This window comes from Phyllobates terribilis, unplaced genomic scaffold (genome assembly GCF_046119375.1).
Source record: "Phyllobates terribilis strain yellow unplaced genomic scaffold, ASM4611937v1 Scaffold_47__1_contigs__length_9908305, whole genome shotgun sequence".
NCBI classification, from domain to species: Eukaryota; Metazoa; Chordata; class Amphibia; order Anura; family Dendrobatidae; genus Phyllobates; species Phyllobates terribilis.
This window is the reverse complement of record NW_027362807.1, coordinates 5,779,253-5,795,394: the sequence shown is the minus strand read 5'-3', so window position 1 is coordinate 5,795,394 and position 16,142 is coordinate 5,779,253. Positions and strand designations below refer to the sequence as shown.

The 16,142-nt window shown below is 44.1% G+C and overlaps 1 protein-coding gene across 1 annotated transcript in view; it reads left to right on the top strand.

Moving 5' to 3' along the window:
- Positions 1-1,453: 1,453 nt before the first annotated feature.
- LOC141191598 (uncharacterized) overlaps positions 1,454-16,142 on the top strand; it is a 35,165-nt gene continuing 20,476 nt past the window's right edge. Inside the window, exons 1-2 of the mRNA XM_073661528.1 lie at positions 1,454-1,698; positions 13,985-14,066. Coding sequence (XP_073517629.1) covers positions 1,454-1,698; positions 13,985-14,066 — 327 coding nt within the window. The remainder of the gene's footprint in view (positions 1,699-13,984; positions 14,067-16,142) is intronic.

Here is a 16,142-nt window from a genome sequence, read left to right as displayed (position 1 = left end):
CACATGAATACACCCCACATCCTAGAAAATGTAGTTGTAATTGGGATCTGACTTTGTGATTTTGAAAGTCCCTGTGTTTTATATATATATATATATATATACATATATATATATATATATATATATATATATATATAAAAGAATTTTTTTTAACAAACTATTGGAAATAAAAATGAATAAATTTTAAACAATTGTATTTAGATCTTCCTTTAAAACTAGGCTGATTTAGCCTGAGTTTATTTGTTGATGTTGTTTTCTAAACTGGAAGTTGCAAGCTACTGACCCCCCTATTTTTTTGACATATTAATCATTTACTGTTTTTTGAACAGATGGTCATATAATAGAAATGGATCTCAAAGCCAGGGAGACAGCCTGGAGATCTAAAGCATTGGACATGTTTAAACAGGGCTTTCCAGGTGCTCCACAGGATGTAGTAAGAGAAAACAGGGATTTAATGTTTCAATATAAAACGGCTATCCAGAGGAAACTTAAAATATGGTGGAATAGGATTACTTTGGAAAATTACTGTGAACAAAAAATCATTCCCAGGGGATTAAGAGTACAGGTGTACCCATCATTTGATCTGGAAGAGACGGAATTAATTAATAGGTGGAAGGTTGCAGCCACCAATTGCTCCATGGAATTCTTAAAAATCATCATTGAAAAAAATACTTTGTCTCTGAGTATAATTGACAAAAAAATTGAGGATCTAAAAAAAGAACTTTATAATGAGAGACTCGAAATATATCTAAAAAGCATTGAAGGTGATATCAACAAATGGGAAACAGATATTTGTAAAGTGAAACATAAAAAATACCTACATGATGTACAGGATTATGAAAATAGTAAGGTCTTTAAATGGCAGCTACCAAAGAAACGAAGTCAAAACCAACTAAATACAACAGTTTCCTCTAATCATGAACCATCATGCTCTGAAAGCAGTGCTTCATGTAGTGAAAGTGAAGATGCAGTTGAACACACTAGACCAAATACTAGACTACACCAAAAGAGATATCATGAAATGTTTACCAAGAAATTCAACAAGAGACAGAATGACCGCCTGAAAGGTAGTTAACTTATCTGATCACATATTAAGAGACACAGGTGAAAGTTTTGGAAAAAGGTTTAACCTTCTCCCTATCCTCTCACTTAGATCAGTTCACAGTGGTGAAGGACTTGCACCTTTGCTAGAAAAATCATCTTACAAAAACTACACTTTAGACCAGACTTGGACATACTTTTTCCCACTGAGTTGGAAAAAAGGGCCTTAAAAGATCTGGTAGACCAGGAAGCAGAAAATGAACAAATTGATGGAGGTAAGTTTCCTGTTCACTTAATCAAAAAATCTAAAACCTTCCCATCATTATCTACTTGCTCAGCAGTAGACATTTTTTCTAAAATGGTAACAACAGAAATTGCAACACTTCCTCACAGTCCTAGAGGTAGATCGAATATGAGCAAGGAGGAGAGGGTGGCGCTTGAACATCTTAAAAACTTGCCTAATGTAGTCATAAAACCTGCTGATAAAGGCGGTAACCTGGTTATTTGGCCAAATGATCTATATGAAAAACAAGCCGCCAAGATATTAGAGTTCCCTGGTTGTTATCAGAAATTGACATTTAATCCATTAACTCAATTTCAGTCTCAACTGATTGAAATATTAGAAAAAGCATTTGAGGACAATGTAATTCCTAGAAGGTTGGTAGACTTGATAAAAAAGGTGCGACCAAGACTACCAACCTTTTATTTATTATCAAAATTACACAAGGATCAACTAGATCCTCCTGGGAGACCCATTATCTCTGGAAATGGTAGTCTGTGCAAAAGCATATGCACCATAATAGACTTCTATTTGCAACCTTTGGTACTTACCCTACCATCTTACATTAGGGATTCAACGGATGCATTGAGAAGACTAGACTCATTACAATTGGAGGCTGGATCTGTAATGGTAACTACTGATGTGGAAGCGTTATATTCATCAATTAAACACAAGGATGGACTAAAAGCAGTATCCCCTTTTCTTGAGGAGAGCAATCTGGACAAGTCAATGGCCACTCTAATTCTAACCTTATTATGTTTTGTACTGGAGCACAATGTTTTTGTTTTCAATAAAAAAAGTCTACTTACAAAAACAAGGAACTGCGATGGGGGCCTCGTGTGCCCCTGCATACGCAAACCTATTTTTGGGGGCGAGGGAAAAATATATCTTCCAAAGTGAGGAAATCGATGACATCCACCTCGTTCAAGGGTGGATGAGGTTCATCGATGATATTTGGTTTATTTGGGAAGGACCAACAAAGCAACTAAGTAGATTCATGGATCAGCTGAACAAGAATAATCTTAATATTAAGCTCACCTACCAATATGGAAAAGCAGTGGATTTTCTAGATCTGCATATCACCACTACTCCTAGTGGTTACATCATGACTGATGTGTATAGAAAATCCACAGCTACAAATGCATTACTACATGGAACTTCTTCCTACCTCCCTTCTACAATCAAGGGAATCCCCATGGGACAATTTTTGAGATTGAAAATGATATGTACCAGTAATGAATCATTTCAGCAACAAGCCCAAGACCTTACGAGACGTTTTAAGGACCGGGGCTACAACAACAGAAACATTAAAACTGGATTTAAAAGAGCTGTGAATACCAGCAGAGAACAACTGTTATATGGCAAGAAAAAACAAAAAAGTGATGATAAGGAATGCTCTATAAGATTTATATCTAATTACAATGATCAGTGGCCAGAGCTTACCGGAATTATCAGGAAACATTGGAATTTGTTATTAACAGATCCAACATTACAAAAAATTCTACCTCAAAACCCCATAATGGTTGCCAAACGATCAAGAAATCTGAGGGATTCTTTAGTACAGTACACAGTCACTATGAAACAAGATCACATCTACAAATGGCAGATAAATCCAAATTTGGCTTTTCTACATGTGGAAAATGTAAGGACTGCAAAAATCTGACAAAAGGAAAACACTTCAGAAATTATAACCACAGTAAAATATTTGAAATTAGAAAAACTCTCTCTTGAAATTCTAAAGGACTGTTTGAGTTTGGAGTGACGTATGCACTGTAGAGAGACCTCAGGAAATGACAGTCATGAAGTTTGAACCATACTTTGTGAGGACCTCTTAACAACAAAAGAGAAAATAAAGAGAAGAAAAGAGATAAGAAGACTGATAACTATGGACTTCCTTGGCCCGGTTACTATATTATTATTATTGTTGTTGAGCCCTTTTTCTTCTCCCACCCCCCCTTTTTTCTTTTTTTGGGGGGAAAAATGATAATCTTCCATACAATTGTCATATATTATCGCATATGTCTTTCACTGCTCTTCCAGATTCATTTCACATTGTATTTTCGTATTTAATGTATACATATGTTTAATATTTCACGTTTATTCATTCACCTTTTAATCATCAAACGCCACACACCCTGCAATGGATATTCTATTGCAGGGTACTTAATGCACTTTTTTTTCTTCCATAACTTACATTTTCTAGGATGTGGGGTGTATTCATGTGAACTGCAAAATATTTTTGCAGGACACATTGTGGTATGAAATACACCCTACATCCTATCACATGTGTATAGTTTTTATATATATATATTTTTCTGCACAATATTTTACCATTATTACATTATACGTCTCATATAATTTTTGTTCTGACATTTTTTATTCTGGCACTTCACTTATTTCCACTATACAATTCATACCATTCACTATTTTATTATTTACATTGTTTACACTCATTCACACATTTTTGATTACACCAAATTCACACAATCCAATCACTGATAATATTCATTAATTAATATTTTTAGATATTTTTTTAATTACAATTATTACAAAAACACATAATATTCTTCAATCAAAAATGTATACCAATCAATCACTACAGACATCTCTCAACTAAAATTATTATAAAAACATATACTATGTTATTGCAAAGAATGTTTATGGACTTAGATGGGTTTAGATGTTTTGTATATAACTCCAGTGCCTTGGCACGCCCACTCTAAACTCCGCCACCACCATATGGGGATTTCCAACAGAGAGTGCGCATGCGCGCGTAAACGGGCCTGTTTGACTTCCGGTCCTGCGCAATAGACACGGCATGCGTTCCATCGCAAGCGTGTCAGGCGCAGTGAGTCCGGAAGTCCCTTTTGTTCAGAGGGCACCTATGTAACTGACGCATGCGCCATAATCACTCTGATTGATCAGACAGATTACACACAGCTGGTGAGAACAATATAAAAACGGTACATTGTGAACATTAACTAACGCCCCCTATTGAAGAAGCCCAAGGCGAAACGGCGTCGTTGGGGTAGATCTTAGTCTCATCCGCAGGAGCTATACATTGAGCCATGTAAGTACTCTCATTTGAATCACTTGTCTGCTACATGCGAAGTCTAATTGATTTTGCCTCTGTAAGCACAGCACCTTAACTATGAGATGAATTAATCGCTGCTAGTCTTATTCCCCCATTTTTTGACATTGCTTTGTCTGGAAAACTCCTTAATCATGAAATTAATTAATTGCTATCAGTTATATTCCCCCTTTTTTGATATTATTTGGTCTGGAAAATACTAAAAAGAACCTAGCATTTATATACTTGTATACATCTATATCTAGTTAAACTTTATTATAGAGGAAAAAAAAAAAACTCTTTGCACTTTATACTTTTTTGAATTTTTGAGTAAGGGGATTTAATTCATATTTAGAAAAAAAGTATATCTTTTTCAGCACTTTATGATTAGGGGATGAGTGCAATAGAAATGGAGTAAAAGCATTTTTTGACATAAATTATTTAAAGAGATAACGTACTATAATAATAGAAGCTTGTAATTGGGATCTGACTGTGATTTTGAAAGTACCTGTGTTTTATATATATACAGTACAGACCAAAAGTTTGGACACACTTTCTCATTTAAAGATTTTTCTGTATTTTCATGACTATGAAAATTGTACATTCACACTGAAGGCATCAAAACTATGAATAACACATGTGGAATTATATACTTAACAAAAAAGTGTGAAACAGCTGAAAATATGTCTTATATTCTAGGTTCTTCAAAGTAGCCACCTTTTGCTTTGATAACAAAGTTCCTAAAGTTGACGAGTCTGTCATCCGATCATCCAAAAGATTGTCCCTACCCCTGGAAGATTCGGGCAGTCTAAAGGATGCTTTGAATAAGAAGGCAGATTCCTTCCTGCGTCACACCTGGTCACACCGCTAGGTCACTTATGGTGTGGCTTCAGCAATTAGGAGACCAGCTCAAGGATAAAAAGATGTCCAGAGATAAAATCCTCTCCAATCTGCCTTTGCTACAAGCAGCATCTGCTTTGTTGGCCGACTCCTCAGCGGATTCAGTTAAACTCGCTGCCAGGTCGGCGAATTTGTCTAATGCTGCCAGACGAGCCCTGTGGCTCATGGGTTGCCCAGGAGACCTACAATCTAAGCATAAGCTTTGTTCTCTTCCTTATGATGGTAAACTTTTGTTTGGCCAAAAACTGGACGAGCTTTTGGAGAAGCCTGGCGACAAAGAGAGGTTTCCCAGGGTTCACGGGGTAAACAAAAAGGTTCTATTTTCGGAGGAAGAGGTTTAACCGGGGTCGCCCTCCGGGAGAAAGGAAAAGATGGGAGCCCGGATCTAAAAAGGACTCTGGTTACATGTTTGGAGGACCATCCTCCAGTTCCAAGAAATCTCCCCAATGACGCGAGGCTAGAGGTCGGGGGAAGGCTTTCCCATTTTATCCCAGCTTGGGAAGCCATCACTTCAAATCCCTGGGTGTTAAGTATCATAAAGAACGGCCTAAAGATACGCTTCTGTCAGGTCCCTCACCGAACCTTCATGATCACCTCCAGGAGGAAGTCCAGGGAGGAGCAGATGGCTCTAGAATCAGAGGTATTAGACTTAGTCAACAAGCAGGTCCTTCACGAAGTTCCAGTTTCACAATGGGGACGGGGATTTTATTCCCCCCTGTTTGTGATAAAAAAAACAAATGGGTCCTTAAGGACCATTATCAACCTCAAAAGTCTAAATCAGCTGATAATCAACCAGACTTTCAAGATGGAATCAGTGAACTCTGCAGTGAAACTCTTACACCACAATTGTTTCATGGCAGTCATCGACCTAAAAGATGCCTACTATCATGTCCCAATCCATCCAGACTACCGGAAGCACCTAAGGGTAGCCCTGTTCATCCAAGGACAATTAAGACATTTCCAATTCACTGCCCTACCTTTTGGACTCTCGATAGCACCGAGAGTATTTACAAAGGTTATAGCGGAGGTGACAGCTTTTCTCCGAATCTAGAGCATGGTGATTGTTCCCTATCTGGATGACTTTCTGATAAAAGGGAAATCGGAGGACCACTGTTCCTCTCAACTTTTAGAGGTCAGGACAGCTTTACATCACCTGGGGTGGTTAATAAATATTCAAAAATCAAAGCTATCCCCCTCAAGGACTCAGATCTTTCTGGGCTTGACCCTAGATTCCCAACGCCAATCCTATTTCCTCCCGGAAGACAAGGTTTGCAAAATAGTCAGCCTGGTCTCAAGGGCCATAAGGTCTCCCGTGATGTCCTTGAGAGAAGCAATGTCCCTACTAGGCTCCATGACTTCCTGTCTTCCGGCAGTCAAATGGGCCCAGAGTCATATGAGGCTTCTTCAGTGGGAGGTCCTGTCAGCACAGAAATCCTTCAACGGACATTTAGGGGAAAAACTATCTCTTTCTTTGGAGACAGTAAACTCCCTCTCCTCGTGGACAAACAGGGAGAATCTGACCGCAGGCTTACAATGGTCCAAACCAGTCGACCACACAATTACAACAGATGCAAGTGGCGCTCCGGCTGGGGGATCATCTGGCAGAGCTCTCCGTTCAGGGGCTCTGGCTACGTCACGAAAAAGAAGCGTCATTAAACCTAAAAGAGCTTCTGGCAGTGGAGAAATCCCTGATAGGCTTCCTTCCCCGCATACAGGGTCGCCATGTCCAGATCAGGACCGACAATCGGACGACTGGCGTATATAAATCACCAGGGAGGAACAAGATCTCGCTCCCTTATGGTAGTGGCAAACAGGATCCTGCATCTAGCAGAACAGCATCTTCCATCCCTCAGTGCTCTTTTCACCCGGGGGGGGGTAGAAAATTCAAGAGCAGATTTCCTCAGTCGCCACACTTTAAGACAGGGAGAGTGGGCTCTAAACCCGATAGTCTTCCAACAGATTATCCAGCTATGGGGGTCACCGGACATAGATTTTTTCACCACCAGGGCGAACAGGAAGGTGGAGAGATTCTGTTCACTAAATCCAACAGAGAATCCCTATGCTGTAGACGCTCTCCAGATACCCTGGAAGTTCGGGAAGGACTACGCGTTTCCACCGATAGTGATGATCCCGGCAGTTGTGAGGAAAATTCGGGAGGAGGGGGCGAGGATAATTCTAATAGCCCCCTTTTGGCCCAAAAGACTCTGGTTCTCCCTGCTTCGCATAATGTCGGTCTCAGATCCCTGGGTCCTGCCGGACAGGCCGGACCTTCTCATCCAGGGGCCAATATTCCATGCACAAGCCAAAGGTTTCCATCTGGCGGCTTGGAATTTGAGAGGTTGTTACTGAGCAATAGGGGGTAGTCACCATGCCTAGTTTCTACCCTGTTGGGTAGTAGAAAGCCCATAACAACTAAAATTTATTCCAGAATCTGAGGAAAATTCCTGCATTTTATAGACTCCCCATTGTCGGATAAACCTCCAGTTAGAGAAGTCCTAGAGTTTTTACAAAAGGGACGTGACCTAGGATTGGCTACGGGAACACTTAAAGTTCAGGTGTCCACCCGGGGGGCGCTCTATAATTGTAACCTGGCAGGGAACAGATGGGTCTCTAGATTCATTAAATCCTGTTCCAGAGCTAAGCCAGTTCGGCTCTCAGAGTTCCTCCCTGGGACCTGAATTTGGTTTTAAATGCACTCTCTGGCAACCCATTTGAACCCCTGCAGGTTATCTCGCCAAAGATCCTCACCCTCAAAACCATCCTCTTAGTGGCCCTAACGTCGGCCCGTAGGGTGAGTGACCTGCAGGCCCTTTCTGTTGATCCCCCATACACCCAAATTCATGAGGACCGGGTCGTCCTGCGTACAGATCCGGCGTACCTTCCAAAAGTTGTATCCAGATTCCACTATAATCAGGAGATTGTACTTCCCTCTTTCTGCAGTAACCCTAAAAACCCCGGGGAGGTTAGGTTCCACAATCTAAATGTTAGAAGGGCTTTACTACAGTACATAGACATGACTAGTCAGTGGAGGAAGGACAAGTCCTAGTTTCTGGCCTTTCAGGGGAGTAGGAAAGGTCACGGGGTATCAAAGGGAACTATTGCTAGGTGGCTTAGGGAGGCCATTTGTCTAGCTTATACATCTACAGGTGTTCTGGCACCGGACGGTATTAAAGCTCATTCCACAGAGCTGTCGCAACCTCCTGGGCAGAGAGCCGATGTCTCGATTGACCAGATATGTAAAGCTGCTACTTGGTCTGCACCATCCACCTTCTACAAGCACTATCGGTTGGATCTATCCTCCTCTGACCTTACCTTTTGGGAGAAGGGTACTTCAGGCGGTGGTCCCTCCCTAGGGTGCTCATATTCTCCAAAATTCTCTCAAGAGTGCTGTCATGGGTGAGGGGAAAACACCAAGGTTACTTACCGGTAGACGGTTTTTCCTGAACCCATGACAGCACCCGTAGTTTCCCCCCCCTGTCTTTCTCACGCCCTGGTGAAGCACTTTACATTTTGGGTGATTATATATATATTGTAGGTGATGGTTATGTGTCTAACCTTTTCTGGAGGTCCTCTCAATGCTCTGTAATCCAACTGAAGCGAGGGAGAGGTACCGACCTTTTATTTCAGACAGTTTCCTGTCCTTGGTGGGGCGGATCCCTCTCTCAAGGTGTGCAGTCATGGGTTCAGGAAAAACCAGCTACCGGTAAGTAACCTTGGTGTTTTTTTTAACAAACTATTGGAAATAAAAATTAATAAATTTTAAACAATTGTATTTATATCTTCCTTTAAAACTAGGCTGATTTAGCCTGAGTTTATTTGTTGATGTTGTCTTCCCAAATAGTAGAAAATTCGCTGACCAGAGACTCCACGGCAGGATTGTCCACTGAAGCGGAGACGGGAAACAGAATCCGGGAGTGTTGACCGTAGACCACAAAGAACGGGGATTTGGAAGAAGAGTCGCTCTCATCATGGTTGTTATAGGAGAACTCGGCCCATGGTAGGAGCTCAACCCAATCGTTATGGTGAGCGTTGACGAAGTGCCGGAGAAAGCTGGTAAAGACCTGGATGATGCGTTCCACTTGACCATTGGACTGAGGATGATAAGCAGAGGAGAAATCCAAGGAGACATCCAGCAGCTTACACGTAGCTCTCCAGAAGAGTGAAGTGAACTGGACCCCGCGATCAGACACAATGTGGAGGGCTAGGCCGTGGAGACGAAAGATGTGAAGGATGAAGTCCTTAGCCAGCACAGATGCAGACGGGAGGCCAGACAGAGGGATGAAGTGGGCCATTTTAGAAAAGCGGTCAGCGACCACCCAAATGACAGTACAACCGGCAAAAATCGAGAGATCAGTAATAAAGTCCATAGCAATGTGTTGCCACGGAGCGGAAGGTACAGGAAGAGGAAGGATACGGCTGGCTGGAAGATGCCTGGGAACCTTGTTACGGGCACAGGAGGAACAAGCAGTGACGAAATCCGCAACATCCTTGCGTAGGGAAGGCCACCAGTAATGCCGGGCGATGAGCAGGAAGGTATTCCTCTGGCCAGCATGGCCGGTTAGTTTGGATGAATGGCCCCAGAGAAGAACCTTCTTACGATCCGGAACCGCTACAAAAGTCTTACCCAGTGGAAGACGAGACAGGTCAAACGGAGCCACAGTCATTACTTTGGAGGGGTCGATGATATGCAGAGGCTCTTCCTCTAGGTCGGAAGACAGGAATGAGTGGGATAGAGCGTCGGCTTTAATGTTCTTGTCCGCAGGGCGGTAATGTAGAGTAAAGCAGAATCGGGCAACGAACAGAGACCACCAGGCCTGACACGGATTGAGTCTTTGGGCGTTTTGTAAATAGGCCAGGTTTTTGTGGTCAGTGTAGATGACCACCAGGTGCAGAGCCCCTTCCAGCAGGTAGCGCCACTCCTCCAGCGCCAATTTGATGGCAAGCAGCTCACGATCTCCTATGGAGTAGTTGCGCTCGGACAAGGAGAAGAGCTTGGAGAAGAAGCAGCAAGTTACCATTCTCCCGGACAGGGATTTCTGGGTGTGCACCGCTCCGGCTCCGGAGGAGGAAGCATCAACCTCCAGGAAGAACTGCTTGTTGCAATCCGGATGGTGCATCACAGGGGCGGAGGAGAATGCTTGTTTTAGGGAGACGAAGGCCTCCTCCGCTTCAGAAGTCCATTCCTTGGGATTTGCTCCCTTACGGGTGAGCGCGGAGATGGGAGCGGTCCAGGAGGAGAAATGAGGGATGAAGCCCAGAAATCGCTGAATCGCCTTCAACCCCTCCGGTCAGGGCCACTTTAAGACGGCAGAAACCTTCTCGGGATCCATCCGAAGACCAGTCTCAGAGATAATATATCCCAGGAACGGAAGGGATGTCTGCTCGAAGAGACATTTCTCTTATTTTGCATAGAGGCGATTCTGCCGGAGCCTAGGCAGAACCTGACGAACATCCCTCCGGTGTGTGGGCAGATCCGGAGAGAAGACCAAGATATCATCCAGGTACACCACCACGCAAGAATACAGGAGATCACGGAAGATGTCGTTAACCAGCTCCTGGAAGATGGCTGGGGCATTACAGAGACCAAAGGGCATCACGCGGTATTCGTAGTGACCGTCCCGGGTGTTGAATGCCGTCTTCACCTCGTCTCCCTGGCGGATCCGGACTAAATTGTACGCCCCACGAAGATTGAGCTTGGTGAAGATCTTCACGCCTTTAAGGCGGTCAACGGCTCCAAGATGAGAGGCAGGGGGTACTTATTCTTGATGGTGATCTGGTTAAGACCCCTGTAGTTGATACACGGACATAGCGAGCCATCTTTCTTCTTAACGAAGAAGAATCCTGCTGCAGCCGGGGAGGTAGATTTCTGGATGAATCTCCTAGCAAGATTATCTTCTATGTACTCAGACATGGCCCGGGTCTCAGCCAGCGACAAGGGGTAGATACGCCTGCGGGGAGGTGAAGCACCAGGAACCAGGTCGATTGGGCAATCATACGGCCTATGAGGTGGTAGTGTCTCAGCTTCCTTCTTGTCGAAGACGTCCGCATAGGACCAGTAGGGTAGATTAGACGGGGGTCGAGCTGGACGAACCAGAACCAGGCAGAACTCATGGCAATCCTGCCCCCAACAGAGCACCTCACCAGATCGCCAATTCAGGACGAGTTCACGTCTCTTTAACCAGGGTAGATCAAGCAAGAGGGAGTGAGAGAGACCAGACAGCACATGAGAGGAGATCTTCTCCGAGTGCAGCATTCCCACCTGAAGGGTTTCAGGCTCTGTGACAAGCAAGATGGTCTCCGGAAGAAGTCTCCCATCCACGGAAGCGACTGCCAATGGTTCAGCCAGACGTATGGTAGGAATCTGATACCGCTCCACAAGGGCCTGAGAAATGAGATTCCCAGCGGCTCCAGAACCCAAGTGGGCGGTCTCGAACAAGTGGATCTCACCACTGGAAATAGAAACAGATAGAGTCAAGGACGGAGAGGATTTATTCTTGCCTAGGACGACCTTCGAGCGGTCCTAGACACTGGAGTTTCCCGGCTTCACCGGGCAGGAATGGATCAGATGCTTCTTACTGCCACAGTAGAAGCAACTCCCTTTGGCTCGGTGCGTCTCCTGGTGAGACTTGACCATCTTGGTTTGGTCAATTTGCATGGGTTCAGGTGAGCGCGCCCAGGGAATTGCTGGTTGGGAGGCAGGCTTTTGGAATACAGGAGCGAGACGCGGAAACCCTCTCTCCCGGGTAGTCTCCTTAGCTCGTTCCAAAAAACGGATGTCAATCCGGGTAGCTAATGACACCAGGTCGTCCAGGGTGGAAGGGATATTACGACCGGTTAGCTCATCCTTGATCCGTCCGGAAAGACCCTCCCAGAAGGTGGACACCAGGGCATCGTTGTTCCAGGCAAGCTCAGATGCGAGGGTACGGAAATGTATGGCATACTGGCCCACAGTGAGACTCCCTTGGCGGAGACTGAGAAGTGAGGAGGCAGTAGAAGTCTTTCGTCCGGGCTCATCGAAGACCTTCTGGAAGGCAGTGAGGAAAGCCGGAAGATCAGACACCAGGGGATCCCCTCTCTCCCACAGAGGGTTTAGCCATGCCAATGACTCCCCGGTGAGGTGAGACATGATGAACGCCACCTTGGCCCGGTCGGAGGGAAACTGATGTGCCAGGAGTTCAAAGTGCAGCATGCACTGATTTAGAAAACCCCAACATAAGACAGGGCCACCACCAAAACGTGGAGGCGCAGAGATCCGGGGGCCAGAGCTGGATGCCATGGCACTAGTAGGCTGAGGCGCTGCCGGAGTGGGTGCCGCTCGGCTCAAGACAGACACAGATGGGAAGGGCAGCGTGTCCAGGCGGGAATTGACTGACCGCAGGTAGGTCAGGATAGTTTCCTGTTGGGATCTCTGATGAGAAACCTCCTGGTACAGGTCAGAGAGCGAAGGAGCCTGGGGGCCACCGGGTTCCATTGCCCGTGCAAACTGTTACGGATTCGGGTGGTGGAACCTCTGTGCTGGGGTGCAAGGAGGGACCAGAGGGGCGTGACTAAGTATCTACTCGGCCTGACCAAGGTCGCACGGCGGCTCAGTCGACTCCGTGAACCAGGCAGGGACGAAGCAGAGGGACCAGGTGCCACTCTGGGACCAACCTTGTATGAGAACAGGTGACTCCCACGGGTCAGATGGAAGGAACTGACCGGTACAGCTTATGAGCACGGAAGGAAGGCTGACGGGTGGTCCGGGTAGACAAGCAGGCTGATTCGACTGATAGCCAGACGGGTGCTCCGGGTAGGCAGGCTGGCGGGCATGACTGGTAACTGGCAGGTGCTTCCAGGTAAGCAGGCTGGCAGGCATGGTAGGTAACAGGGAGGTGCTTCCAGGTAAGCAGGCAGGCAGAGCCCATAGACAGACTGGCGGACTGGACTGTAGACAGACTGTCGGGCTGGGTAGTAGTCAGACCGGTGGACTGGACTGAAGAACAGACAGGACTGACTTGCAGAGGGACCTGAGGGCTGAAGCAACAGTAAGAATAACAGAGCAACAACCTTGCACGGGCACCTCAATATTGGAGGAGGTGCTTTAAATAGGAAAAGTCCTCCAGCCATTGGTCGGGGACTTTTTAGGATGGCGCGCACTGCCCCTTTAAGAGGGGAAGCTGCGTGCACCAGCCGCAGCAGCAGCAGGGAGGCTGGAAGACGCTGGACCAGGAATGCGGCGGTAAGGGGAACGGCGTCTCTGCCTGGCAGGATCTCTCTGCTGCAATTCTTCACAACAGTCAATCGTTCATTATATTTAGGCGGAAAACCTGCTGACTTGTCTGCAAGAAACACATCTTACCTCTGAGAAACTTTTATAATAGTATCTCCAAGGATCCTAAAAGCTTAATTTACGTAGTCGCCGTAATTTTGGATGACAATCCCCCCGCCCTTATCTGATGATCTAATTATAATATTTTTGTTGTTCTTAAGACTTATGAGAGCTTTTCTTTCCGGATTGCTCAAATTTCCCTTTTTAAAATTAATAGGATGCTCTGATAATTTTTTAAAATCCTGTAAGGTTACATCATTAAACGTTTCTATCTGATGACTCTTGCTTTCTACCGGGTAAAAATTGGATTTGTTTTTCAGACCAGTGTGTATGGTATCCTCCATAGTCCCTATTGTAACGTTTTCTTTGTTTGATATGTTTATAGGGGTGATGGCATAATGTCTTTTGAGAGTGATCTTTCTAATGAAAGCTTGAAGATCCAAGAAGAAATCAAAATCTTTGATTTTGTATGTGGGGCAAAAAGAAAGCCCCCTAGAGAGCACACTATTTTCATCTGAATTAAGTGTATAGGTTGACAAGTTGTATATGCTAGTTTTGTTACACTTGTTGGTGTCCTTGTTTGTTATCCATTTATTAGCTTTCTAAAAAAAAAAGAAAAAAAATGTTTTTTTTTTCTTTCATGCATGTTTGTATTTAAGCTGCACTAAAGAAGTCTGTATACCAGCTACTCACTGAGGAAGCGGACAGGACGTCCTCGAAACGTGTTTGAATGTGGCTTTTGTTTCATAAAATTCTTACATCTATCCATCGGACACGAGATCATCCGTGTATGCGGAGGAGCGCGAACATTTAGATATCTTTCTTCTTCTACATCGGTTCGTTGATACATTTTGGAAACTGCTAGGGTTGGTGTTATCTGCAGCTCTCCACATTAGCTCTTATATGTGTTGTGCATCATCACAACACGACAAGGTGAGCCTCCTTTTTATTATTCAACCATTGTTTCATTGGGTAACAGCACCATTTGCGCCCCTATTCTATTTTGTTTTATAGTATTTCCTTCTACATATTGAAAGTGATAGAGAAATTGAATTTAGAGAAAAATAAGGACCATCTGGCCTGTCTAGGAGTTAGCCATTTAATGGATTCAATATACGCTAAATTCTTATGGTCAGTGACCACGGGGACTTGATGAACTGCCCCCTCCAGAAAATGTCTCCATTCCTTAACGGCTAATTTAAAAGCTAGTAATTTACAATTCCCAACAGCATAATTTCTTCCAGCAGACAAAAGTTTTGGAACCCTGAGATAAAATGGCCCCTACCTTCGAAGCATCCACCTCCACAATGAATGGTTCTTGGAGATCGGGTTGGATTAGAACAGTAGCTGATATAAAACACTCTTTCAATTTTTCAAAAACCCCAATAGTCCTGTGGCCAAACCTTGAGAACTGCCCCCTTATGTGTGATGACAATAAGAGGTTCAGCAATCTGAGAAAAACCCCTAATGAATTTCCTATAATACACTGTGTGCTGAATTATTAGGCAAGTTGTATTTTAGAGGATTATTTTTATTATTGATCAACAACTATGTTCTCAATCAACCCAAAAGACTCATAAATATCCAAGCTTAATATTTTTGGAAGTTGGAGTGTTTTTTTTTTTAGATTTGGCTATCTTAGGAGGATATCTGTTTGTGCAGGTAACTATTACTGTTCAGAATTATTAGGCAATTTAATAAAAACCAAATATAATCCTATCTCACTTGTTTATTTTCACCGGGTAAACCAATATCAGTGCACAAAATTTAGAAATAAACTTTTCTGACATGCAAAAACAAAAACCAAAAAAATTAGTGATCAGTATAGCCACCTTTCTTTATGATGACACTCAACAGCCTCCATCCATAGATTCTGTCAGTTGCTTGATCTGTTTTCGATCAGCATTGCGTGCAGCAGCCACCACAGCCTCCCAGACACTGTTCTGAGAGGTGTACTGTTTTCGCTCCCTGTAGATCTCACATTTTATGATGGACCACAGGTTCTCTATGGGGTTCAGATCAGGTGAACAAGGGGGCCATGTCATTATTTTATCTTCTTTGAGACCTTTACTGGCCAGCCACGCTGTGGAGTAGTTGGATGCATGTGATGGAGCATTGTCCTGCATGAAAATCATGTGTTTCTTGAACGATACCGACTTCTTCCTGTACCACTGCTTGAAGAAGTTGTCTTCCAGAAACTGGCAGTAGGTCTGGGAGTTGAGCTTCACTACATCCTCAACCCAAAAAGGTCCCACAAGTTCATCTTTGATGATACCAGCCCATACCAGTACCCCACGTCCACCTTGCTGGCGTCTGAGTCGGAGTGGAGCTCTCTGCCCTTTACTGATCCAGCCTCTGGCCCATCCATCTGGCCCATCAAGAGTCACTCTCATTTCATCAGTCCATAAAACCTTTGAAAAATCAGTCTTAAGATATTTCTTGGCCCATTCTTGACGTTTTATGTTATGTTTCTTGTTCAAAGGTGGTCGTTTTTCAGCCTTCCTTACCTTGGCCATGTCCCTGAGTATCACACACCTTGTGGT